At 42.8% G+C, this 26,367-nt stretch overlaps 1 protein-coding gene across 1 annotated transcript in view; it reads left to right on the forward strand.

The window, feature by feature from the left end:
• Positions 1-26,367, forward strand: part of cnksr1 (connector enhancer of kinase suppressor of Ras 1) — a 53,974-nt gene that overhangs the window by 25,332 nt on the left and 2,275 nt on the right. The window contains exons 8-21 of the mRNA XM_079527150.1: positions 150-218; positions 380-508; positions 1,972-2,198; positions 3,933-4,075; positions 4,911-5,095; positions 5,188-5,221; positions 5,322-5,497; positions 6,251-6,324; positions 9,246-9,317; positions 12,784-12,857; positions 13,284-13,345; positions 13,594-13,681; positions 16,208-16,389; positions 17,450-18,608. Of these exons, the coding sequence (XP_079383276.1) occupies positions 150-218; positions 380-508; positions 1,972-2,198; positions 3,933-4,075; positions 4,911-5,095; positions 5,188-5,221; positions 5,322-5,497; positions 6,251-6,324; positions 9,246-9,317; positions 12,784-12,857; positions 13,284-13,345; positions 13,594-13,681; positions 16,208-16,389; positions 17,450-17,896 (1,962 nt within the window). The 3' untranslated portion in view covers positions 17,897-18,608. The remainder of the gene's footprint in view (positions 1-149; positions 219-379; positions 509-1,971; positions 2,199-3,932; positions 4,076-4,910; positions 5,096-5,187; positions 5,222-5,321; positions 5,498-6,250; positions 6,325-9,245; positions 9,318-12,783; positions 12,858-13,283; positions 13,346-13,593; positions 13,682-16,207; positions 16,390-17,449; positions 18,609-26,367) is intronic.

A 26,367-nucleotide genomic window follows, 5' to 3' on the forward strand; every position in this document is an offset into this window, starting at 1 on the left:
ATCTTTGTATGTTGCTAAAATTAAGAGTAGCAGCTAAATCCCTAAATTGCAAATGTGATGCCATGGGACAGTGGAAAGCAATAGCCATAGTCTAGTCTAGCCTGTGTTGTTTGGAGCCCTAAATCATGTCTTTTGCTCTTCTTTGACAGTCTCCAGCTGACTTTTGTGAGAAGATCCTAGCTGGAGATGAGGTTATTCAAGTCAATGACCAGATAGTGGTGAGTGTCCTTGGATACGTGTTTGTCATCATGATCACACTATACAGTATGTAAGCTTCTTTCATTTTCCTTGTGCTATCACTCTGATGTGTGACACATCAGCTCACATTGTGACCTAACAGGTCTTAAGTGGATAACCATCATGCACTTTCACACATCAGGTGGGCTGGAGCAGAGATAACCTGGTGAAGAAACTGTTGGAGAACCCCAGCGGAGTGACTCTGGTCTTAAAAAAGGTCCCCGGGTCCCTTAAGCGCAGAGACACAGTCCAACAGCCCTCCTCTACACAGGTACACGCCCTCTAACAACCTGACCAATGCATTTATTTAGCACTTTACATAGATTGTGTATTACATTCACCCATTCACACACTGATGGCGGTGGACACCATGCAAGGCACCAACCTGCACATACAGTATGGAGCAATTTGGGGTTCAGAGTCTTGCTCAAGGACACTTCGACACCAACACTGAGGGAGCCCGGGAACGAACTGGGAACCTCACCGCTTTCTGATCCGGCCGTTCTACCGGCCACTCTACCCCTGAGCCACTGCCGCATATTTATCCGTTGACATTCTTAAGCTTCTCTGAAATAAGAAAACTGTTTTTGATTTAATTTACCCAAGTAAATTAAATGAGGGGCTCCCCCAGAGTTAGTGTCAAAGTGTCCTTGAGCAAGACACTGAACCGCTAATTGCTCCTGAATGATATGTGAAGCGCCTTGGATAAAGGCGATATATAGTAAGTATCCGTGGCTGCCCGGGGGAAAAGGCCTTTAGCATCTATAGCCATAAATATAGTGAACTGACTATTATTCACTGCTGTTGTGTGCATTGTAGTGCAAGGAGCTACTGGCCTCTCATTACCAGGAAGTCTCCTCATACACTGAGATGCTGTCAAAGGCTATCACTATGGCAACTGTGTTTTTGTCTTTGAACTATACAAACAGGATGTACATACACACACAAGCACATACTATGTTCACATAATAAGTATTTCTCTCCCCTTTGTGACCATAACCTTGAAAATGCCAAAGTTTGTCGATCCCTTGGGGTAAAGTAACACAGAGGGAGATGTGAATCAGCTGTGTGTGTCTCACTGCTTCTGCCGCAGCAAGTGTCCTGCTTTTACTGTGTGTGTATGTATGTGTGTGTGTGTGTATGTGTGTGTGTGTGTGTGTGTGTGTGTGTGTGCGCGCGCGCGTGCGTGCAAGAGAGATAGAGAGAGAGATTCTGTCTGTTTCCTTGTGTTTTTGTTCTCCCTTCTGTTAAGGCAAGCCACAAACCTCATGTATGGAACCCCATTCACATGACATCTGCCTCACTCACCCCACATTCACCTTTAAGCACACTTGCACGCATACGTACAGTGTGGTGGACTGTAAACCCAGTTCATTTACTTGAGTACTGTACAAAGCAAGTACTCCAGTAGGCCTACTTTAAGTACAAATTTGACTTTCACTTGCAGTTGGGTCATATTTGACCGTAAATGAACGCCTTACTTGATCATACTACAGCGTCACATAAAAGCATTAAAGTAGCAGATTCAGCAGCTCGAAACGCTGCACATAGCAAGTTTATTTTATTTTATATTTCTTTAGCCTGAATCCTGAAAAGTAACTATTTTGGATATTTGAGGTTTCCGACCGACAGGGACGATCTATATTTCGACTCAAGTTCTGAGATTGAGTGCTTTGGCCACCACTGCATACGTCCACAGGCAAAACAAACTCCCTGTGTTTTCTGATTTCTTAGAAGGAAGAGCAGGAGGAAGAGAGGAGGGAAGAAGAGAGGAGGGAAGAAGAGGAGGAGGAGCGCGAGGGGGAGGTGCAAGAAGACGAAGAGGACAGTGAACAGGAAGAAGAGGAGGAGGAGGAGGAGGAAGAGGAGGAGGAGGAGGAAGAGGAGGAGGAGGAGGAGCAGAATCAAAGACATTCCATATTTGAGAGGGTTGCAGCTTCAGTCAGGTCCTTGTCTTTCAGGTGAGAGGATCGTCACACATTATACAGTATATTATATATACAGTATATATATATATATATATATATATATATATATAGCACAGATATATACAGTGTATATATATATATATAGCAGATATATACAGTGTATATATATATATATATATAGCACCATGAGCTACAGTAACATATTCTGGGGACCCTGTGGCCGTGCATGCATGCACATGTTAAACAGAGTTTACAAAAAACACTACACAGCTTGAATGTGGGAAAAGTGAGTGTCTGCACATGGTAATGATCATTGCCCGTGTGCAACTTCAGATCAATTGCTGGAAGCACTGAGGAGAAAAACCTGGCGAAACGGAATTATAGGATATATATCATTAATGTTGTATAATTCATTAAATTAATATCACACACACACACACACACACACACACACACACACACACACACACACACACACACACACACACACACACACACACACACACACACACACACACACACACACACACACACACACACACACACACACACACACACACACACACACACACACACACACAAGCATTTGCTGACATGGCAATGTACTTAACTGTATTGAAATTCAGTTATCTACTGTAACACTGTGTGTCTGCCTCAAGCAGACACACGTATTCCTCACTGAAACACCCACCTTTAATTCTCACAAGGAGAAAAGTTTCCTCTCCCAGCAAACCTTTCTGACCTGTGTTGTTAATCTGCCTCAGGCCAGTGAGTTTGTGATGAGGTCAAATTGCTATTGCCACTGAGGCCATAACACCCACCACCCATGACTGCACTGAAACAAACCAAAGGAGCAGAGAAACAGACAGGCAGGGAGAGAGAGGGAGAGACAGACTTTTGACAGACATTGAATTTCAGCTATTTCTGAGCAATTTACATAAATCTATGTTTTGTAATAATCATCTAAACCTGCAAACTAACTAGTAACTAAAGGTTTTTAAATCAAAGTGGTTAGAAGTAAAATTCAAGTACAGCACTTGAATAAATGTGTGTGTGTGAGAGAGAGAGAGAGAGAGAGAGAGAGAGAGAGAGAGAGAGAGAGAGAGAGAGAGAGAGAAATGGGGGGGGGGGGGGTGGGGGGGAGCCAGATAGACAGAGATGAAGAGATAGGTAGGAAGGAGACAAAACAGAGAAACAGGAGAAGGGCGGGGAGAAAGGAGTGTGAGAGAGAGAGAGGGAGTGGAAGGAGCAATGAAGGGAAGCAGAGCGAATGGAGACAGGCAGTAAATAATCCTGTCCTAACCATGCTCCACAACTCCAGCATTCCTCTGAGAGACTTGAGAGAAACTGTATGAGACTACAGGCTGTTTAGAGACATATTTCATCCTGGCAGGATTCGCAGGAATTGTGTTTTATCTTTTTGCAACCTAGTAGTTGCGCCATCACCGATAACACACAGCTGGATGGGTACTTGTAATGTTCATGAGCATTTAATGGAACAAGGCCAGTCGTGGTATAAAAAAGGCATACCGGTATGCCCTTTTCATGACAGACTTTGTTTAATAAACACTGATAAACTGCCGATACCGACAATAAGCCAACTCCGACCTGCTTACTACTACTTAGTACTTACTGAACATAAAGTAGTTACTAGTTAGGAATGAACAACATTTCTTAGCTTGGAAAATACCCAACCCAAACAGTAGAGTTGTGAGCAGTTATTATTAATTGTGATATGTTATTCTTCTCCTTGTGCATGTCATCCAGGAAGGCCATTCACGGACCAGAGGTAACTCCACCACAACCTATGGGACAAGAGGAGTCAGAACTGTCCTCTGATAGAGGATTGGATGGAAGTCTGACCATCACTTCACATCACGACCAACAGGGGGGGCTATCACCTCTGTCAGGTATAGGAGAGAACCATGCATAGAGTCATTATGGTAGAGTCCACAGCTAAGATCATTACAAAGCTACACAAACTGCCCACAGATCATAATGGTCTGTAGTATTAGTACAGCTACCACCATGCAGCCTGGTATCAGAAATATGATTAAATAAACCACAGCTTCAGCCTACACCTTTTCAGTCATTAAGTATTATTTTGTTTTATTTACCTGCATATGCGTGTAAATTATATCTGTTTATTTCGTTGTTATTGAATTTAAGGACCGGGGAAAAAAATACTTATATTTTGTCGCTGTCGGGATGAAACGACCTAACTCCATTTGTGAGGGTTTTTTGGGGTTTATTTTTTCATCAATGCTATTGAACACATGTCTGTGTGTTGGTTAAAAAATATATTAAACCAATGAAAAGTATTAAAAAGCGCTTCGGACAAAACCTCTTAACTCCATTGGACCCTGAAACTGTCTGCTAAAGCAGCTAACTCCACCGCCTCTCTCATGCAAGTAATTGACAATTATATAAGTCACAATACCAACTTTGGTGAGGCAGTATTGCATAGTTTTAAAAATATACGGTTTTCTTCATTTCCTGAAAAAAATAACATTTTGGAGTTAGGTGGTTTCTCCCCAGAGATTTGCAAATAGACGGTATTAGTGTGTGTCCATTTGATGGTTTTGCCACATACAGTATGACAATACAATGGCAGAAATTATTAGTACATTAATGTGGTCACCCATCTGGTTCTTCAAGTAGGTTAAAACTATGTAAATGCTATTTGACCCAAGCTTGTTGAGTTGTGTGACTGTGTCTGTTGTTAACCTTTGTGAATGTCTTTAGGGGAGTCTGGGGGCATGGAACGTTTAAGGCTCTCACCTAGACTCAGGAGAGACAGATCATTGTCACCCAGAACATCACCCAGAAGTCCTCGGAGTCCCCGAAGTCCCCGAAGTCCATTCCCTGGGGATGAGGGACTTGCAAGAGCTAGCGTCAGTTCCTGTCCTGAAATGATTGGACAAAGGGTGGTAAGAGCAAATTGTTTACCATAGTCACATTTCTTAATGTTATTGTTGATGAACACTCCAAATGCAGGACATGAATTATCTCTTTATTTCAGGAAATTAAAGAACCCAAAAAGATGTCTACAAAAGGTAAGATAAGATGTTTGCTGTGTTCATATTCAAGGAGACATCTTCCTCGATGCCTCTCCAACATCACTCACTGGAAGCATGTCTCCATTGACTCTCCCAGGTATGACGACGGCTCTGAGTAGACGGCGTGTGTCGTGCCGTGAGCTCGGTCGTCCTGACTGTGCCGGCTGGCTGTGGAAGAAGAGGAAGGAGAGCAGTGTCTTCATTGCCCAGAAGTGGCAGCGCTTCTGGTTTGTCCTCAAAGGCCCTTCTCTCTACTGGTACACCAGCCAACAGGTAGGTACACAGGGACACATTCATAGTACTTATTCAGCTCCATTCATATTAATGTTGTATCGCTCCCTGCTCCAATTTTGGGTCGTGGGGGTGACGCCCTATAGCAGGGGTTCTAAAGACATATGAGGTTTCCATCTGACTGTAACGATACAGTGCAGTCAACCCTTTGGTTATTTCTTCATGCAGGTCGCTAAAGAATAGATTTGATTAATAATTGAATGTGAATATGAATGTTTTTTAATAAAGAATAATTTAAATCTCAGAAAACTGTAGCATTTCAACCGTTTTGGTCCTGTACCTCCCCGTTCTTTTATAGTGGCGTCTCTAAGGTTAACAATCACTTTTCTTTGTTCCAAAATGTAGCTTCTCATTTGGGATTTATGGAGAGCTCACAAATAAGCTCTGAGCAATTTCAGAACATTATTGCGAGTTGTTTTTTCATACCAGAGTGTACATGGGGGAATTGAAATGATTGTTCTTTATCGATTGTGTAATCAGCATTTACACAAAGGGCTACAAGTACCACATTCATCAGCAGCAATATCACAGTATTAATGTGGGCATCCAGTACACAGTAAAATCCTTAACCCCAAAGAGTGTGCAGATGGCCTTCACTGTGTATGCACCAAAGATATTTTGTCACAGGCTGATAAATATGCTTTATTATAGTGCAGCAATTTCTTGTCATTGGCTTTAGTCAGTGCATTATGTCTAGACTTCCTATATGAATTACTGATGTGTTTGTGTCCACAGGAGGATAAGGCAGAAGGTCTGGTACAGATAGCCAGCTACAACATAGAGAGCGCTGGAGAGCACAAGAGGAAATAGTAAGAAACATACATACATGATCTTGGTGTTACAATATTGAATTTGTTGTTCAGGAATTTGAACATTTGGCAAAAACAAACATTTCGGAAAAATAGGTCATCTACAAACTTGTGTTGCGATACGTAGTGAACGTGTAGATCAGAGATTTGGTGTAGAGGTAGAAAATGAGGGGGCCAAAGATAGATCCTGGGGAATCTCCGGTCAACTGAAGTGTATAATGCCCAGTTCAGATACAAAGCTGGAAAAATAAAGCACGCAAGAATATTTTTGAAGCAGCTATCCATGTGATACCCAGTGTGTGTGTGTGTGTGTGTGTGTGTGTGTGTGCGTGTGCGTGTGCGTGTGCACGCGCGCCAAGGTATCTGTCACCCAACTCGCAGTTGGGGTGCTCTTGAGACGAGACAGACAAATAGTCAGTCTGAACAGGCGCACATTTTAAAGTCTAAAATGTAAAATAGCGGCTTTTTTGAGAAATAAGTCTATATTTAGTTACTACATAACCTATTTATGGATACAAAAATATTATAATGTTTGTAAACATTCTGCGAAATAACCGAACGAGAGCCGTCTGGAGTCCAATGGTCTCCCACTCTCCCCCTCCCCTCCGGCTCATGCTGTTACCTTTTCGGCTTGGGGCAAAGCCCTTCCCGGCTCCCTTGACCCCTCCGCTCTCCTAGCCCCCAGCCTCTGTACCATTCGCGAAATTATGAATGTTTGCTTTTAATTAAAACATTTTTTTTTTAAGATATATTTTTTGTGGCTTTCGAGATGGGGGGGTGACACGCGGTAAAGGCCGTCGGGATCGGGAGTCGAACCCGTGGCACACTGCCAGACTGGATTACCAGCCAAGGTGCCCAGACGGCTACTCCAGCCGCCCGGGGCAACATACTTTCATTACTTAATTAATAAATAACCATTACCACCGCGGCAGCATGGGTGCGTGTCTTTTACCTAGTATTTTTCTCCTGGCTCGCCAGTCGCCATACTTCCTTCTTCACCAAAAAAAGAAATAAAACTTTAATATTCATTTTTATGGGTGTGTGTGTTTAGTCCACGTTCAGCAGTCACAGGCTGCTATTCTGTATAGAACCGGGGAGTCAGGGTGACTAGGACGGTGGTGAGACCAGCTATGTTGTATGGTTTAGAGACAGTCGCACTGAGGAAAAGACAGGAAGCAAAGCTGGAGGTAGCAGAGACTAAAATGTTGAGGTTCTCTCTGGGAGTAACAAGGATGGATAGGATCAGGAATGAGTACATCAGATGGACAGCGCATGTCAGATGTTTTGGAGATACTGTAAAGCCAGAGAGGCCAGACTGAGATGGTTTGGACACGTACAGAGGAGGGATAGTGAGTATATTGGTAGAAGGATGTTGAGGTTGGAACTGTGCCAGGCAGGAGGCCTAGAGGAAGACCAAAGAGAAGATTTATGGATGTAGTGAAAGAGGACATGAAGTTAGTTGGTGTGAGAGAAGAGGAGGCGGAGGACAGGGTGAGATGGAGGCAGATCATTGTGGCGACCCCTGAAGGAAAAGAAGAAGATACAGCCGTTTTTTTATTTTGTATTAATTGAATTTGCTACTGCCCGTCTGCTGCTATGAAGGTTTCTGGTCCTGGCTGAAATGAGCTAAGCTCTGAGCTTCTCAGACCATGCTGTGCTCTGATTGGCTAGAAGCAGCTTCTAAAAGCTGAAAGCTAGTCTGCTTACTTCAAAGTTGAGTCAGAGGGAGAAATAAAGCAAGCAAGCCATTGTCAAAATGTATCAAGCAAGCTTCAAAAATAAAAAGCTGGTATGCATAGAGATAACATGGAAGCTAAAAGCAGCTTCTTGCCTCTAGTTTCCTTCCTTGTGAATGGGACTTAAGGGTTTTACCACTTCCTAGAAGGGAACATTAGCCAAAAAGACTACAACGATCTACTCGCTCACCATTACGAGCTTGTAGTACTTATTTTTGAGTGTAGAACAGTAGTTAAAAAAAAAAAAAGTAGTCAGTAAAAAACGATGGACGTTTTCAAAAATGGACCAGGATGCAGGCTTGCAGACAAACAAAGATTTTAATTGGATCCAGGCCAGGACAACAAAAATTTACAACTGAAGAGTACTCAACAATCCAGCAGAGCAAATTAAAAGAGATGCACAATGTCAACCTCTCCCCATGGCAACCAGAAATCCTACTGAGCTGTTTCCCTCATGCAGTCAACACCCTTCCATTTCTAATCAACCAACCACAGTGCAATAGCAATCCACCCAAGATGCACCCCATGTTCTAATCAATCAGCTAACAGGATTAACATGCACCTCTCAATTAGATCTTCAGGCACCAATCACCCAGCTACACAGCCTGCTCGCCCATAAGGCGAACTTCCTGTGCAGATAAACATGAGATTCCAGTCACAACGGAATGTGCACCTTCTGCGTGACTGGGAAATGGGAATGTACAAGTGACAAGCATAACACACGTTTAAATATGAATGTGTACTGCTTAACTTAAACAAATTAGTCTTCTAGTTGTTAGTGCATAAATGGACACATCATTAAATGACTGTAACACTAACAGCCATGTTGCAAAAAGAAGAAATGTGTTAGTGCTTTTTCCAACCTAGAACAACCTTGTTTCCACTTCAATTAAAAAACTATTGTCTTATAAAGGCGCCAGTTGATTAATGATGACGTTACAAATTTGTTCCACTGTTCATAGCATACCATTATGAAAGACGTGATGTGAGTGTGCATGTGTTTTTGTCTAGCTGATCGATGTGTTAACAAATGAGGTTTGCCAGTATGGTACAGCCAAAACTAATTAATCCGAGATTCAGTGCTTTGATTATAGTATTTAGTTTGTAGTTTAATTAGTTTAATTACTTCCTTTCAAATACTAATGGATGTGTTGTACTCATTCTTTTCTGTCTTTCTCCTACCAGTGTGTTCAAAATGTTTCATGACAGATTCCAGACTTTCTTCTTTGCTACCGACAATGTCACCGACATGGGCAAGTAAGTGTGGGAGAGGACCGAAAGCCAACATCCCCCTCTCTATGTCTTTCTTTCCCCTCGCCTTTGTCAACTTGTCATCTCTCTCTCTCTCTCTCCCCCCCATCTTTCTCTCAAAACATATTCAATAATTTAAGGCCCAATTCCCCATGCAAATAAAGCAGATTGTGTTTGAGACACCCTCATTAATTTCCTAAGAGGGATTAAGGCCTGATGGTTTATTAGGCTAAAGATTGAAATCCCCCACCCCCATTTGGGGTACTTATTCATTAGTGATAGAATTCATGTCAGCACTGCTGCAGACACTGCCAATATTAATCTTTATCAAAGACAAGTCTGCACTGCCCCCTAGAGATGACTTCACCGTACTACAGTTGCAGGTGTGTGTGTGTGTCACCGTGGGCACATTTGAGCCGACAGGCACGGACAAAGGAAGCTGACACCCGACGTCATTTCGGCTTTTTAGACAGCTGATGGATGGTAAAAGAAGCTCCACCCCCGCGGCTGACTGCCGCGACGGACAGATTCCCGGAAACGCTCTCCTCCGCGGCAGTCAGCCGCGGGGGTGGAGCTTCTTTTCCATCCACCAGCTGTCTAAAAACTCGGAAATGACGTAAAATACAGCTTCTTCTATCCGCGCATGGAATCTAAAGTGTGCTTAGGCCCTGTGTGTGTGTGTGGGGGGGGGGGGGGGGGGGGGGGTGTCCTGCCTCAGGGTCTAGTCCTGTTTTAATGCAGCAGAACAGAAAATGGTCTGCTTTGTTTTAGATCAGTGGTTCTCAAATCTTTCAGGTCGACACCCAAAAAGAGATTAGACGTTTGCTTGGGACCCATACTAGTGAAAATAGCAGATCACAGCGTGTTGCCAGCTTGTAAATCGGCTATTTTCATTAGGCCTAATTATTTGTATTTATGGAATTCCTTAGATGTATGTGTTTGTTTGTTTTAAAAATTTAAAAATTATTTAAAGGAATATATTAAATGTAGGAAAAGGAAATGGTATTTTTATTCCGTATTTTGATCCATAAAAATGGGTCCCGACCCAGTGTTTGGGAACCAGTGCTTTAAGTTTAGAATTAATAAGGGAAAACTAGCTTAAGTTATGGAAAATCTGGGAAAACCACTAGCTTTCTTCACAGATGTGTTCATAAAGGTGTCTACTATCACAGAAAAAAAATGTTCCAAGCCAACTCCCTTGGGAAACTTTATGGGAGCCAATCAAAGTTGGGGTACACGGAGGGCCTAGGCTAACAGCAGGACATTTTAAAATTGGCTCGTGAGGTGTGTAAATGGGGGGTTTTTTTGGGTGCTGAATCCGTTCCAACCATTCATTTTCAGTAAAAATTACTTCTGGCCATAAAATTGGCCATGCCTGCTTTTGTATGTCCCAGACATACTAGTGTAATAATAACTAATAATCCATTTTATGCATATCTCAATGGATGTCTATGGTATTTTCTTGTTTTCTTTTCCGTTTGTGTGTTGGTGTGGGGGGCATATTAAAATATAAAAAGCATTTTATTAATATATCACAAATGCATCTTAATTGAAACTAACTGTTGAAACAGAAGTAGATGGACAATCTTTAATGGATTTAACTGATTTATTCTTTTCAGAATCAGAAAGACTTTGTCACACCTTTAAAAAGAATTAACGGTAAAATAAGGGGGAAATTAATAAAAGATCAACACATAATAAAAAACTAAGGTGCTAAAATGTAAGTATGCTTTTGTAAACAATAATTACAAATATGAATAAACATACAACTATCTCTACTCTTCCAACTCCCTGGCATCTCCCTCACTGCTCTTGTCATCTAGCTTGTTGTTCTTGCAAATTTTGCCATGGCAGTTACCACAAGCAGAAATGCAGTGTGTACACTCCCCCTCATAGTTGCAACTGACTAACTTCAGAAGATAGTCTGGTGTGATGGGGTCTGTTCATTGACGGTACAGACTCATAGCCTTTGTCACCAAGCTTCCATCCATACAACCAGTGATGGACTTTGCAGCAGCAGCCAATCTCTGGTCTGGATATAAACTCGGAGAGAGTGCTGTGCTGCGGCTCCTGTTGTTGGGGGCAGTTTTTCTGGTTTGATACTCCCAGTAGCGGTAGTAGTTCTGCAAGACTGAAGTGGAGAGGGCTATGGAAGTTTTGGACATCCAAGCCAACAAGGAGGACATCATCACAGCCAGCTGTGAACTCTTCAAGTTCATGTTCCATGGGAAATCGCACAAAAGTTTTGGAGACTGGAGATTCAGCTACTGGGAGTATCAAAACTGAAAAACTGCCCCCAACAACAGGAGCAGCAGCACAGCACTCTCTCCAAACTTATATCCAGACCAGAGATTGGCAGCATCCATTCATACTCCAGTACATACTGGAGAATGGATGGAAGCTTGGTGACAAAGGTGACATATTAGTTATTACGCATGTTTGGGACATACAAAAGCAGCCAATTTTATGGCCAGGAAGTAATTTTTACTGAAAGGTAATGGCTGGAACAGATTCAGCACCCCAAAAGAAACCTATTTACACACCTCAGAAGCTCATAATGTCCTGCATTTATACTAGGCCCTCCGTGTACCCCAACTTTGATTGGCTCCCACAAAGTTTCCCAAGGGCTTGGAACAAACTTTTCTGTGATAGTAGACACCTTTATGAACACATCTGTGAAGAAAGCTAGTGGTAACCATTTTTCTTCCAGATTTGCCACAATTTAAGCTAATTTTCCCTAACTAATGATGTGAGGAAATTTAAAGGTATGAATAATAAGAATCCATTCATGTCCAAGGCAATGGTTTACAAGCTCCATATTCATGTCCAAGGCAATGGCTTACATACAAGCTGAATAATAAGAATCCATTCATGTCCAACCCATGGCAATGGTTTACAAACTGCGCTGACATACAGCAGAATGCATGCATCCAGCCTCCACACATGTAGCTGACACTAGCGTTTTCTTGCTGTCGGGCAGAATCCTCCTTTTTTAGTTTTTCTGTCAAGTGAATGCCCTACTTCGTCATACTAGAGTGTCGCATAAGAGTAGCAAAAATAGCCGATCTACCAGCTCACAGCGCGTTATATTTATTTAAATAATAAACAAAATCATAACGACGTTGGAATGATTGGATCCATGGGAACACAGCTTCTTTTTGTCCGTTGTCTGAAAAGTGACAGTTTTGGACATACAAGGTTTCCACCCAACACCCGAGACTTGCTAAGAATGTGTGCGTCCATTGTGTCAATTCAAGGATGAACTGCAGAGTGATCAATGTAATGAATGTCTAAATTATTCAACATGTAAACAATGTGCGTACTGTATATCTAGTCTGAATTAATTGTGTTCTCTATGGCCTTTGTTGTGTGCAAGATACCTTCCGATCTATTCTATTCTACTGACTAAATGTGTTTTTCACCTGACACCATCGGGTTACATAAATGTGTTTGTCAATGCTGTGTTATTCAGATGGGTCAGCTGTCTGATTACAGCCATTCAGAAGCACAAGAAATTCCACAAAGACCCACCTGACAGTGAGGAGGGTAAGAATACATTCTCCTTTCATTGAATTGAATCCTTGTTTGATGCTTAATAACAGGTTAAATATTTGGCAAACACTTTTATTCAAGCCACTTTATGATGCATGTTTTTGCGAACCAGCTCTAGCCTCTGTCCATTCAGCTATAAACAAGAAGTTGGCTACACCTGCTGCTGCTCAGATAAAAAAAATACTGCAACATATTTATGTTGATTTCACCACTTAAGTCGTATATACTTTCAGTGAAGTGAGACACACCGAGATGCACTATGAGCTTGTAGATCTGCTGTTTTTGCTATTTAAAAAAATATGTCAAAACCTTTTTTTTTAAAAACACTTTAGAACAATTTAATCTATAAAATACATGCCTAAAATAGGGCCACCAGTTTGAAATTGGTTAATAGATCTTCACCTTTTTGTTTGTGAACAGAATGCTACAGTGAGACAGATTCAGAAGATGAGGGGTCGCCTTCACCACGCAGGGTGAACAAGGTCTGTACACAGATAAAGCACACACACACACACACACACACACACACACACACACACACACACACACACACACACACACACACACACACACACACACACACACACACACACACACACACACACACACACACACACACACACACACACACACACACACACACACACACACACACACACACACACACACACACACACACACACACACACACGATTGTAATCTCTGTTCATGCGTGTGTGCTGTACCTCAGAAAGTGCAGTCCAACACTTTGCCGCGACCGAAGAAGAAGAAGAAGCTGCATTCCCCGACTCCTGCAACAGGTGGCAGCAAAGGATCAGGTACATGGAGGCGCACTCTCATCATTTTCATTCATTCATTTTCTGAGTGCAATTTGTCTCAAACAATGTTGTTGCCCGGGCAGAAACCTCCTATCTCCATATTTTAACTTTTTGTGGGTTTTTTCCCCACAGAGTGATTCAGAAAATAGTTTCGCACAGGGCCCTCGCAGCTTGCAGGGCCCTGTGCGAGACTATTTCAAATAGGTACAGCTGTTGCTTCCGTCGAAACCGTATTCATGGGTCACCGATTTCAATGTAATGCAACACAGGAACCCAGCTAGTGTTTTTGTCTTTTGTGTTTGGCGATAGTGTTGGCGGTGCGCTGAACGCACGCTCGTTCATTCACTGGGCGTGCGAACGCAAAAAGTGTCGTTCTTGATTGTGTGACGCGCACGTGAATCACATGGGGCCTTTTGATTTGGTTGGGGGGGGGGGGGTTGATTCAGCACTGCACGAAGTGACGTGTTTTGAGACTGTCGATCTACTACTGATCTAGCGGGTCTAGCGGGTGCTTTAACTGATGTTTTAATCTCCTGTGTTTAGAGCATCACAACGTGCTATTTTGCCACCCTCTCCCCTGAGTGCAATTTGTCTAATCAGCTGTCGATTAGACAGCCGAAGCGATATACTTCGCAACTGTCTTCTCTCTGCTTTTTCAACCTCCTCTTTTCATTTTCCTCTTTATTATCTTCCTGTGTCCCCGTCTTCCTATGCACGCCCACCCCTCCAGTTGTGTAAAGTAACAAAGTACATTTACTTGAGTACTGTACTTGAGTAAAATCTTTAGGTAGTTTTACTTTACTGGAGCAATTCCAATTTTCTATACTTTTACTCCAACAATGATGATTGGTCAACATAGGGTAACATTCCAGGGTAAGCCAATCAGACAGTGTTTCCACACTTGGGCAGACAGATGCGGCCGTTTTACGCTGTCTCTTCCGGATTTTTAGACAGATGGTGGATGGAAAAGAAGCTGCTGAATGCCGCGACGGCCAGATTCCCGGAAACGCTTGCCCCAGCGGCATTCTGCCACATGGGTGGAGCTTCATTTCCATCCACCAGCTGTCTAAAAACCCGGAAAAGACACCGGCAGACAGTGGAAAACGGCCGCGCCTGTCTGCCAAAGTCTGGCAACAGCTAGACACAGAGTTGGGCAGGTCTTGCACCTGAGGCTGAGCTCACACCTTTCATGCAATTCTCTGTGCTCGTTGGGTGTTGTGTCATGGCCGCCCAGCGGCCCAATGCATTTCCAATGGAGGTCACATGGTTTGACCCAACATTGTGTTGTGTGAGGGGGAGGGGCGCAGCGAATGCACCCCTCCCCCTCACACAACACAATGTTGGGTCAAACCATGTGACCTCCATTGGAAATGCATTGGGCCGCTGGGCGGCCATGACACAACACCCAACGAGCACAGAGAATTGCATGAAAGGTGTGAGCTCAGCCTTAAGGTGGAACGCCTCTATAACACAGAGGTCAAATGTAAACTGTGTATACTGTATATTTTGTGTTGTTCCACTACATTTCATAATGATAATTGCCACAGAACACAAAAAATAAATATTTTTTAGTTTTATTATTATGCTTTTCTTTTTTATAAAGTAAAGTGAAGTAACTAGTAACTATAGTTACTTTCATAATTTAGGAACTAGTAAAGTAACATTGCGTCTTGATGAGATGCATTTTGAGCTTGTAGATCTGCTCTTTTCAAATGATTTGTATACAATTTGAAAATGTGTGGGACCTTCTGCATAATGAGTACTTTCTACTTTTGGTACTTTAAGTACATCTTGATACCAATACTTTTACTCAAGTCAGTTTTGAATTCCGGATTTCCGCTTAGTAAGGCCCGACTCACACGTGCACAACAGATTGATGTATGCTTGTTGTATGAGACTTATTGACTGATGCAAGCTCACAATGCATTTCCAATGGGAGTCACATGGTTTGACACAACATTTGTGTTGTATGAGGGGGTGGGGGGCAGTCGAAACACAGCCGAAAGCCGTACAACACAAATGTTGTGTCAAACCATGTGACTTCCATTGGAAATGCATTGGGGCAAGATGTAAACAAACCCTTTCATACATCTAGCATGCATCAATGTTGTATGCTAGATTGAAAGGTGTGAGTCGGGCCTTAGGCCTCACTCAGACCTTTACAACAGATTGCTGTATGCTTGTTGTATGCAAAGGGTGTGACACAGCTTGCCCCAATGCATTTCCAATGGGAGTCACATGGTTTGACACAACATTTGTGTTGTATGAGGGGGAGGGGCGCAGTCGAAACACAGCCGAAAGCCATACAACAGCTTGTAGTCCAAATTGTGGACTACAAACCATGTGACTTCCATTGGAAATGCATTGGGGCGGCCATGACACTCACAACATTCATACAACAAGCATGCAGCAATGTTTTAAAGGTCTGAGTGAGGCCTTACAGAGCATTGCTACATTGCAGTATTGCTACTTTTACTTAAGTAAAGAATGCAAGTACTTTTTCCCCACCACTGCCTGTGTGTCTAGGCTCCCCGGTAGATGAGATGGGCGTAGTGCTCAACAACATAAAGGAAGGAGGAGTTTCTCTGATGGGCCACGACCAGCCACTCACACGCGATCACTTCAGGAAGTCCTTCATTCGACGCAACAAGAACCCTGTCATCAACGAGAAGGCGCACACGCTCCGCGTCCTTCAGAGCACTCTCAAGGTCACCACCACTAGAACACATCAGATTCAGTTGCATTGTTATTAACCCATGACCCAGCTTTATACTCTATCTATACTATCTTCTAAGAGGAGCCCAGATAATACACGCCTGTTCCCTTTCAGAATATTTGAAATGAACAGACAAACAAGGGCTAGTGTCTTCTCCTCCATCAAAACAAAAGTAGGACTGTGACTAATAATTAAATTGAAATAAGAAAATAAAAGTACAGAATCATGGTAAATCTGAACCAAAACCCACCTTTAGTCCAAAACATAACCATTGCTTTATGATCAGTCAGATACAATCATTTACATTTAGGTACAGTATAGATGTAAATAGCACATATATCTATATAGTACATTATGTATCCATAAACTGATCAATCAATTAATTTTTTTTAACCGATTAATCAATCACCGATTAATCAATTACTAAAATCATTTACATTTAGGTACAGTATAGATGTAAATAGCACATATATCTATATAGTACATTATGTATCCATAAACTGATCAATCAATACATTTTTTTTAACCGATTAATCAATTTCTAAAACGCTGTAGTATGATGAAGTAAAAAATAAATAAAATAAATAAATAGCTGAGTTGACAAATGTGTTTATAATATGTGTGGGGGCTGGATATGCTGTCCTCAGGTCATCAGTGTTCATTCTGTTCTAATTTTTGATGCCTGGATATACTGGATAAGAATGTTTGCTGCAAACAAATAACAGAAAGAAACAATAATTTGAATGACAGGAGTGATACTGGAGTGACAGTGACAGGAGTGATACTCACTCCTAATACATGTATTTAATTATTTTCTGAAAGAAGTGAATAATCCACAGATGGATTAGGGACTCATGTTCATTAGAACATAATTTATTTTGAGAATCTTGAGTCTTAAACTCAATACCTTGAAATAAGGCTAGAGGTGTTCCGATTGGTTACTGGCACTAACCTAATGAATATGCATTAACATGAACGGACACTAGTATGGATGGAGAGTCACGCCTGTCAACTTTCTGACAGCTAACAGAAGCGCTGTTTCTGTTCCGTAGGCCAAAGAGAATGAGCTGGTGCAAATCAACAAGGTCCTGGAGGACTCGGATCTGACAGCTACTAAGTTTCGTCAGTGGAAGGAGAACCACGAGATTCTCGTTCAAGAGGTCGAGATGATGGCACACCTCAGCGCTTCCAAAACGCAGGCAGGCCATGATGCACTTGACGCGCCCGCGGAGAGCACCGCCGTTGTGGCGGAGACTGAAGTGGTCACCATGGAAACAGAAACGGAGACGGAGGCTGCCTGCAGACTGAGCCTCGGGGAGCAGCTGGTGGACGCGGTACCGTCCGATGTTCTGCTGGAGATCCCCCCGGGTTCTCCGGTGGCAGACATGCCTCCATTGTTAGACTTCTCTCTGGGTCTCTCTCTGCATGACTCCATAAACAAGCAGGTAGAGGCAAAGGTGGAGGCTGGCGGAGATTCCGAGAACTACTTCTACATCTAAACTAAAGCCAAGACTGGTCATACCACTGAAAAGGTTACGTGATGTCACTCAAAGAAATGGAGAAACTGAAGATATGTCTCAAAGCAGTGTGAAATAGCTGGTTCACTGAAGCCTGATTTATACTTCATCGTACATCGGTGCTGCGTTGCGAGCTTGAAGATCGGCTATGTATGGTGAGCAACACCATCATATGACGGAGTATGAGTTAAGCATAATGGCTAATTCATGCTCCTTCGTAGTTCGTACGATGGTGTAGCTCCCCGAAAATAGATGGCCTTCAAGCTCACAATGCATGGACACGGCGAGTCAAATCACTGTCAAATGAAATCACCTCAGTTCTGTGTGTTGTTTATCATAGGAAGCAGGAAGGTTGGGCTTGTTTATTAATGACCCAGACCCATCGCTGATTGATGATGATGATAAATAGGCTTACTAAAAGATTCAAGAGGAAAGTGTGCGTCTTTAGCCAATGAGAAAAGAACAAAGGTTGCCATGCCATTGTTTGTCCATACTGTAGATCCAGTATCTTTATTTGATGCCACTCCACTGTTTATGAAAAAAGAAAATAATTGTAAAGCATTTCTCATAATTCTTATGAGTATCTCTTTGTATTATAGATCATGCCTTATGTAAATAACATTTTACTATAAAGTTATATTTGTTTTATTGACATTACCTGATTAAAGGTATACTTTTAAAAGGTTTTGCACATGTAACCCCCACCTGTACCCCACTCTGCGTATTACGGTGGACGCTTTGTTCTAGGTCCGTTAAAGCTGTTATGTTCGATGTACAATGACCACAGTGACACATCAGACGACACAGTAACTTTTGTTGAGTAACCTCTTGGCACTCGTTTAGTATTTTAGCAGCTGTATAGTGCACATGAAATACATACAAACAATGGTACATTAGCCGGCAAACAATAAACCCCAAAATAAAAATAGAAAATGAAATGTCTTTAAGTGAAGTCGTCACTTTTTAGAGCTCTGTACTCTGTCAGTATTGGGTCCAAAGTCAAGTCAAGTGTTTGTAATAATCACTCGATTAGTCAGTGAATAGTTCGTTGGAATCAGACTGATCTAGTCTGACTCTGATCCAGAGTTTCACACAGACCGGGTCTATGTGATCAATTCAGTTCGTTGGAGTGCACTCTTAATCACGCGTTCGAATTCAGCACCAGTCGGGTGACTGGCACAATCCTACCATCAACAGACCGTCCGTCTGCTGTTTGAGAACGTGGTTGATGCAGATCTGGTCCTGGAATCATCAACTGGGTAGCTCGCCATCAACTGGATCTCCAGGGTTACTGGGTCTCCAGGGTTCTGGTTACCAGGAATACTGGTCTCCAGGGATCTTCAACCTCATCAAAAAACCTGACCGAATCACATCCAATGTTCCAGTACTGAGCGACGTCAGGACTCAATTCTCACAACAGGGGTTTGCCGAGTGGGTTAACGTTTGGTTCACACACCAAACGGCTGCAGGATTCTCCCCTGGCAAGACTAACATACAGCACCACACTGTAGCCACAGCTGGTGTATCTGTTCTGTTAGTTATATACTTTTTTATGAACTTAGTCTCTCTCAGCTTTTCACTGCTGCTGCTGAACACTCGCGCCAACGTGAAAGAGGAAGTGTAGACGTGGTGACGTCACTTTCAGCTACGCTGTTGGGATGCTTTCAAGTGTGTGTGTGCTTGTAAAAAGCAGTGCTGCCCTCTAGTGTTGCTTTCAAGTATACCTCATGAACAACTAAACCATTGTAGTAGTATTAGTTTGAGGTAGGTTATTTTGTACATGTTTTTAAATAAAACAATACCTTACATTGAATTTCAATACAAATAAAATAATGTCTTGGTTAACCTTGTTAACTCTTTTAGCTTGTAAGCTGGGTTTTCCACCTGGGTTACACCCTCCCCTCCTTAACTAACATGAGTCCCTTCATGTTCTCCCTTCAATATATTGCTTTCAAAGGTTTCAACTAGTGCTTTATTGAAACCATCAAATACGGTTTGAATAAAAGAAACAAAGGGATTTCCTAACTGAGGGTAAGTGAATTTCCCAGTAGGCTTTCTCTGACGTTCTGACCTACGTACAGATTGTATGGGATCTTGTTCAATAACAGTATCTTCAGTTGTTTCTGCAGGTGACTGGTAGTCTCCCTGAGGATTATCTGCTGGTAATTCTTCTTCCACTAGAAGATTCTCATCTCTTGCTTGCTTTTCTCCACTTTCCATTTCCTCTTGTCCTATTTCGGCTATTTCCTCTCTTTCCGTTGCAGGTAAGTCTGTTTCAGTTTGTTGGTTTTCCATGTCCATTATATCATTGTCTTTCTCCACAGGTTCATCCGTATTTGTTTCAGTTTCCAAAGGTAAATTTGAATTTTCTCCTTCCACAGATGAGTTTAGAACTTCAGCTTCAGTGGATTCAGGTAAGTTTGGTTGCTCCATTTCAGGTAAGTGTTTTGTCTCCCTTCCAGTTGCTGCGACATCCTCCGATGGAGACGCACTGAAGGTTTTTGACGACTCTCTGGCTTCAGTCTCAATTTCTATGGGATAGAACAGTGTCTCAATCTCTAAGGGATAGAATAATGGAATTTCATCTTCATCCTCGTCCGAGAACTGATGATTGTCATCCATTTGGGTGGTTTGTCTTGTCCTACGCTTAGTAGGTGTCTTTGATTTAACAGGCTCTTCCTCCATTTCAGAGAGAAATCCGCATGGAAGCAGTAGATCTCGGTGCAAAGTACGTGTTGGTCCATCTCGACCTTCAGGACATACTGTATAGACTGGTAGGTCGCCTGCTCTCTTTTGCACTACATAAACAGTAGACTCCCACCGATCAGCGAGTTTATTCTTGCCACGGAGGCGGACATTACGCACCAGCACTCTATCTCCTATCTCCAGAGTAGATTCTCTCACTCGCGCGTCGAATCTTTGTTTGTTCTTGTCAGCCACTTTCTTTGCATTTGTTGTAGCTAGCTGGTAACTTGCTTTCAGGTAAGACTTCAGGTTTTTCACATATTGCGTGTGAGTTGTGGCTGAGCCTTCCTTGACTGGCAATCCAAATGCTATGTCAATCGGTAGTCGAGGCTGTCGTCCAAACATGAGCTCGTAGGGCGAAAAACCTGTGACGTCGTTCTTCGTGCAGTTGTATGCATGAGTTAAAGGCTTAACATATTCACGCCACTTCGTCTTTTGTTTTTCCTGTAGAGTACCCAGCATGCTCAGTAGCGTACGGTTGTACCGTTCTACTGGGTTCCCTCGAGGGTGGTATGGACTTGTTCTGATTTTCTTTATCCCCACCAAGGCACAGAGTTCTTTGATGAGCAGGGATTCAAAGTCACGCCCCTGATCGCTATGGAGACGTTCTGGGAATCCATAATGAACGAAATACTGCTCCCAAAGACATCGAGCGACTGTGGTGGCTTTCTGGTCTCTAGTCGGTATGGCCACAGCATATTTGGTGAAGTGGTCAGTTATGACCAGGATATCCTTTGTGTTGTGACTATCCGGCTCTAGTGACAGGAAATCCATACAGACTAATTCCATAGGCCGACTGGCTCTGATATTGACCAGAGGTGCGGCCTTGTCTGGTTGTTTTTTCCTTTTGACACATCTCCCACAGGTTTTGATCTTTGACTCCACTTCAGATGTCATCTTCGGCCAATAAAATCGAGATCTGGCCAAATCGAGAGTGCGTTCTATTCCGAGATGACCCATCTCATCGTGAAGACTGGTGAGTACAGACGATCTTAACACACGTGGAAGAACAAGTTGGTACACGGTTGTGTTGTCACACTGTCGTTTCCTGTATAACAGGCTATTCTTCAGTTCTAGCCGACTTATCTCTCTGAGCATAAGAGGAATCTCTGGCAGCTCTAGCTTTAAGCTGTCAGGTACAGGCTCTCCTGATTCAAGGAATTTAATGATAGTACAGATTACAGGATCGGCTTGCTGTAATCTCGCCAACTCAGCTTCACTGTACTTTGGAACTGTGCAAAGGCCGTCAGAGGACCCATCCTCCTCTTCATATGCAGCTGGAATAGCATCCGGATGGATGGCTAATGACTCTATGAGACAAGGAGATTGGAACTGTTCCTCTTCTTGTAGCACAATGTGATACTGACAGGTTGCCTTGACTACATCCACAGGAGCTAAGTGGTGTGATGTGAAATCATGGATTCTCATGCTTTCGTCTTGAGAAAAGAGATCGTTGGTCAATTCTCCATGTGGTCTTCTTGATAGACCATCCGCGTCTTGGTTCTGCTTACCGGCACGGTATTTGATGTCAAAAGTGTAAGTGGACAGGTTGGCCAACCAACGGTAGCTGGTGGCATCCATCTTAGCAGTGGTGAGTATATATCTGAGTGGATTGTTGTCGGTTATTACAGTAAAGGTGTTCCCATACAGATAGTCATGGAATTTTTCACTGACAGCCCATTTTAAGGCTAGGAATTCCAGTTTATGGGCTGGGTATCGTGCTTCACTTCTTGATAGGCCTCTACTTGCATAGGCAATAACCCGACTCTTTCCATCCTGCTCCTGATACAATGCCGCTCCCAGTCCTGTTGTACTTGCATCCGTATGGATGATGTATGGTATCTCAGGATTTGCAAACCCTAGGACTGGGGATGACGTTAGTTTCTCAATGATTTCCTCAAATGATTTTTGACATGCTTGTGTCCATCTTTCTCCGAAGGGTTCCTTGGGATTGTGGTATTTGGTACCATCTTTGGATACTTTTGTCATTTTCCGGGTTGGTGGATAGCCTACCGTGAGACTTGTTAAGGGCTTTGCAATCTTTGAGTACCCTTCAACGTACCGACGATAGTATCCAGAAAAACCTAGAAACGATCTTAGTTCCTTCAAAGTCTGAGGTTTCGGCCAGGTCTTTAAGGCTTCGATCTTCTTGGGATCGGTTTCCACTCCACTTCGAGACACGATATGTCCCAGATAGCGTACTGATGTTTGGAAGAAACTACACTTCTCTGGAGACAATTTCAGACCATTCTCTCTCAAACGACTCAGGACTTTGGCTAAACGAGTCTCATGTTCCTCCAAGGTTTTTGAAAAGACGATGATGTCATCAAGAAAGACTAGGACTTCACGCAGGTTGATATCGCCCATGCACTTCTCCATTAAGCGCTGGAATGTGCTTGGTGCGTTAGTTATCCCTTGCGGCATTCTATTCCACTCCCAAAAACCGAGAGGACACACAAATGCTGTTTTGGCCTTATCACTCTCTTCCATCTCTATTTGATAGTATCCTGACTTTAAATCCATCACCGAGAACCATTGCGATCCACTGAGTGCAGAGAACGACTCTTCAAGGTTAGGCAAAGCGTATGCGTCCTTGATTGTTTGAATGTTTAATTTCCGGTAGTCAACGCATAACCGAATATCACCATTCTTCTTTTTGACAACGACTATCGGTGATGAAAATGGCGACTCAGATTCCCGGATAACTCCAGCCTCTAGAAGAGTTTGAAGGTGACGTCTTACAGCATCGTAATCTTGAGGGTGTATAGGTCGTGGTCTCTGTTTGAAAGTTGTCTCATCTTTGAGTTGGATTCGGTGTTTGACTTTCGTCGCATGACCGAAGTCAAGATCATGATGGGAAAAGACATCAGAGTAGGAGTTGAGATTTTTAGTTACTTGGGCCTTCCACTCCTCTGGAAGTGGGGAATCTCTAAAATCGAACTTGAGACTTTCATTCGTGTCACATTTCTGTTGGTTTGTCTGGCTAGCAGGCTGTTGCTGACTAGCTTCAGGTTTCTGGTTCTCCTGTGAACCAGTGCTCTGGGGATCAGTGATTTTCTGTGGAACACTAAGCTTAGCAATAACACAGTTGGTTGGGAGGACAATATCATGGTTGGTTTCATTGCTTAACACCACTGGAATCTTGTGTGGTGAACGAGCTGGAAGGGTAATGAGACAGCGATCAGTGAGGATTCCACCGGGTAAGGATGAAAAGGTGGGTTGTTCAAGTAATGCCCATTTCTCATTGCTGATGCCACTGACATTAACAAAACCTTCTAACACAACTTTCTGACCAGCAGGGATGACATCTGGCTCACTGCCTCGCAGCTTGACAAATCCGAGCTGACCATCTTGTTGCTTGTGTCTGAACTGTAAGATCTGCAGTACTTGTTGATAACCGCAGTAGGGATTAACTGAAGGTATAGAGTCATAGTACTGTTCGTAGAGTGTGTCTAGAGTGTTAGTTCCAATCAGTACTGGCATGTCGCTGTTGGAACGAACGTCTGGCACTACTAAAGCAAGGGTTTCAACTTGAGGTTCAGAAGCAATGAACTCTTTGGGGAATTGGATATTCAACTGTACACAACCTGCATAGGGCACTAAATCACCAGTGGCTCCTTCTACTTCTAGTATTTTGTTCACTGGGTGCATAGTTTGGTCTGATAAGTGCAAGTTATAGAAGGACTGGGACACAGTAGTGACCTGTGAACCGGTATCAAGTAATGAGTTGCAGTCGATGCCATTAACTTTAATGTTAGCTGCAGTCTTGCTGCCTACTAAACCTTTGGGGATTATTCTTGTTGGTGTAGTTCTGTGTTCTTTTAGTGATGCTCTGGTTTTGTGTACAGTCTCAGTTTTGGGACTTTCGCACTGATCTGTTCCCATTTGCCCCGCAATAGGAACAGTTAGTCGTTTAAAGGGTCTGTGTTATTTTTCTCCCAAGCTTCTTGTTTTGCTTTCAGCTCTTGTCTCTTTGCATTCACTAGTGCAGGATCAGGAGGATTGCTGCAAGTGATCTTGATGTGTCCGTCCTCACCACATTGGAAGCAGTACCACGGTTTTGGTCGTTTAGCTGCATAGACAGGTTTGACTGGTGGCTGCTTCACACTGAGTGGTTCTTCCTTTTCACTGGATGGTTTATACTTTTTCTTTGCTCCTTTGTTCTGATCAGATTTCCCTTCATTGTGTAGCATGAGAGTCGCAATCTGTGTTTGAAGAGCGACAAGCTGCTTCTGGATTTGCTTTAGTTCTGGAGGTGGTTTGCTGACTACAGCGGGTGAATGTGACTCACCATCATCATTATCAGGGAAGCTAACATTATGAGCTTGAGATTGAGCTTTGGTTTTGGTGAAACCTAAATGTCGCTTCATTCTGGTGTCTTTGGCTGCCTGCTTATCCTCCTCAGTGCGCAAGAGCATTAAGAATTCAGAGAAGGTAGGAGGGTTTTTCGTCTTACGCTCCAGTTGAAGTTTGTTGATAAGGTCATTCTCCCAGCATCCTCTGCAGAACTGTTTCAAGAGCTGCGTATCTGCATCACTGGCTGCGATGGCTTTCATTTGTACAGCTTTGTTAAGAACAGTCTGTAGCCTCTGAAGGTAGTTTGATGCTTTCTCTCCAGAGTTAGAATTTTGGTTCAGGCTGAGGAACTTTGCAAATAACTCATCGCCGTCTTCAACTGTAGCATAGGCGGAGTCAAGTAATTCTAAATAAGCTCTCGACGTTGAGTGTGGGCCTAATGACTTGACCACACTGACAGCTGGGGATGATAAACTGTCAACAATTTTCCTCACTAACTGTCTTTCAGAGATTGTGGGGTCTGCTATGTAGAATTCAACACTATCTCTCCAGGTTTCATAGTCTACTTCGAAATTGGGACATGGTACCTTGCCCGAGAAAGAACGCAACCTTGCGGTTGAATGGCTCTGTGCTGAGGAATCTGTAGTCTTTACAATGTGTTCTACAACTAGACGTTGTACTTCGGGTGGAATTATTTGCTCGGACGAAAGCTTTGGAATGGGTTCTGATGCTACTCTAGCTGGTGTGACATTAACAGCTACACTTGGACTGAGATTTAATGAACTATCAGCTGCGTTTTCCTCAGTTCCACCAGACACTTCCTTGTTTGGTTCTCCAACAGCATCGGTTATCCTAGCTAACTCGTCTTGCAAAATTTGTTCAAAGGACTTGCCACTAATCTTAGCCATGTTTTTGAGGTCAGACAAAAACTTGCCTGTTAAGACTGAGCCCTTGTCAATGGAATATACCCTGGCTAGTGCATCAACATGGTGTACGATTGCAGGGTCTGCTTCACTGGTTCTGTGCATTGGTAAAGGTAAAGATTCAACAGTAGCACCAGATTTAAATTCTAAAATTATATTTTCTGGCGCACGTGGAATTTCTATTTTTCTCTCAATGGCCCCAAACTGTTTCAGGTAGTCAAATATCTCCTCATCTACAGTTGTATTGGACATACCTGTGATGAGTACTGAATTTGGAACCTTGACACTTTCTTTCTCAATTACATCCATATCCATTTTCGTTTTGTTAAGTTCACTCGTAATGACCAATGCTCATAAAGTACATGAAAACATATACATCTGATGTGTTGTGGTAATTGTACAACAGTATTTTAGCTCCTGGCTAGCTCGCCACTTTGTGTAACCCCCACCTGTACCCCACTCTGCGTATTACGGTGGACGCTTTGTTCT

Source organism: Electrona antarctica, assembly GCF_951216825.1.
Source record: "Electrona antarctica genome assembly, chromosome: 18".
NCBI classification, from domain to species: domain Eukaryota; kingdom Metazoa; phylum Chordata; class Actinopteri; order Myctophiformes; family Myctophidae; genus Electrona; species Electrona antarctica.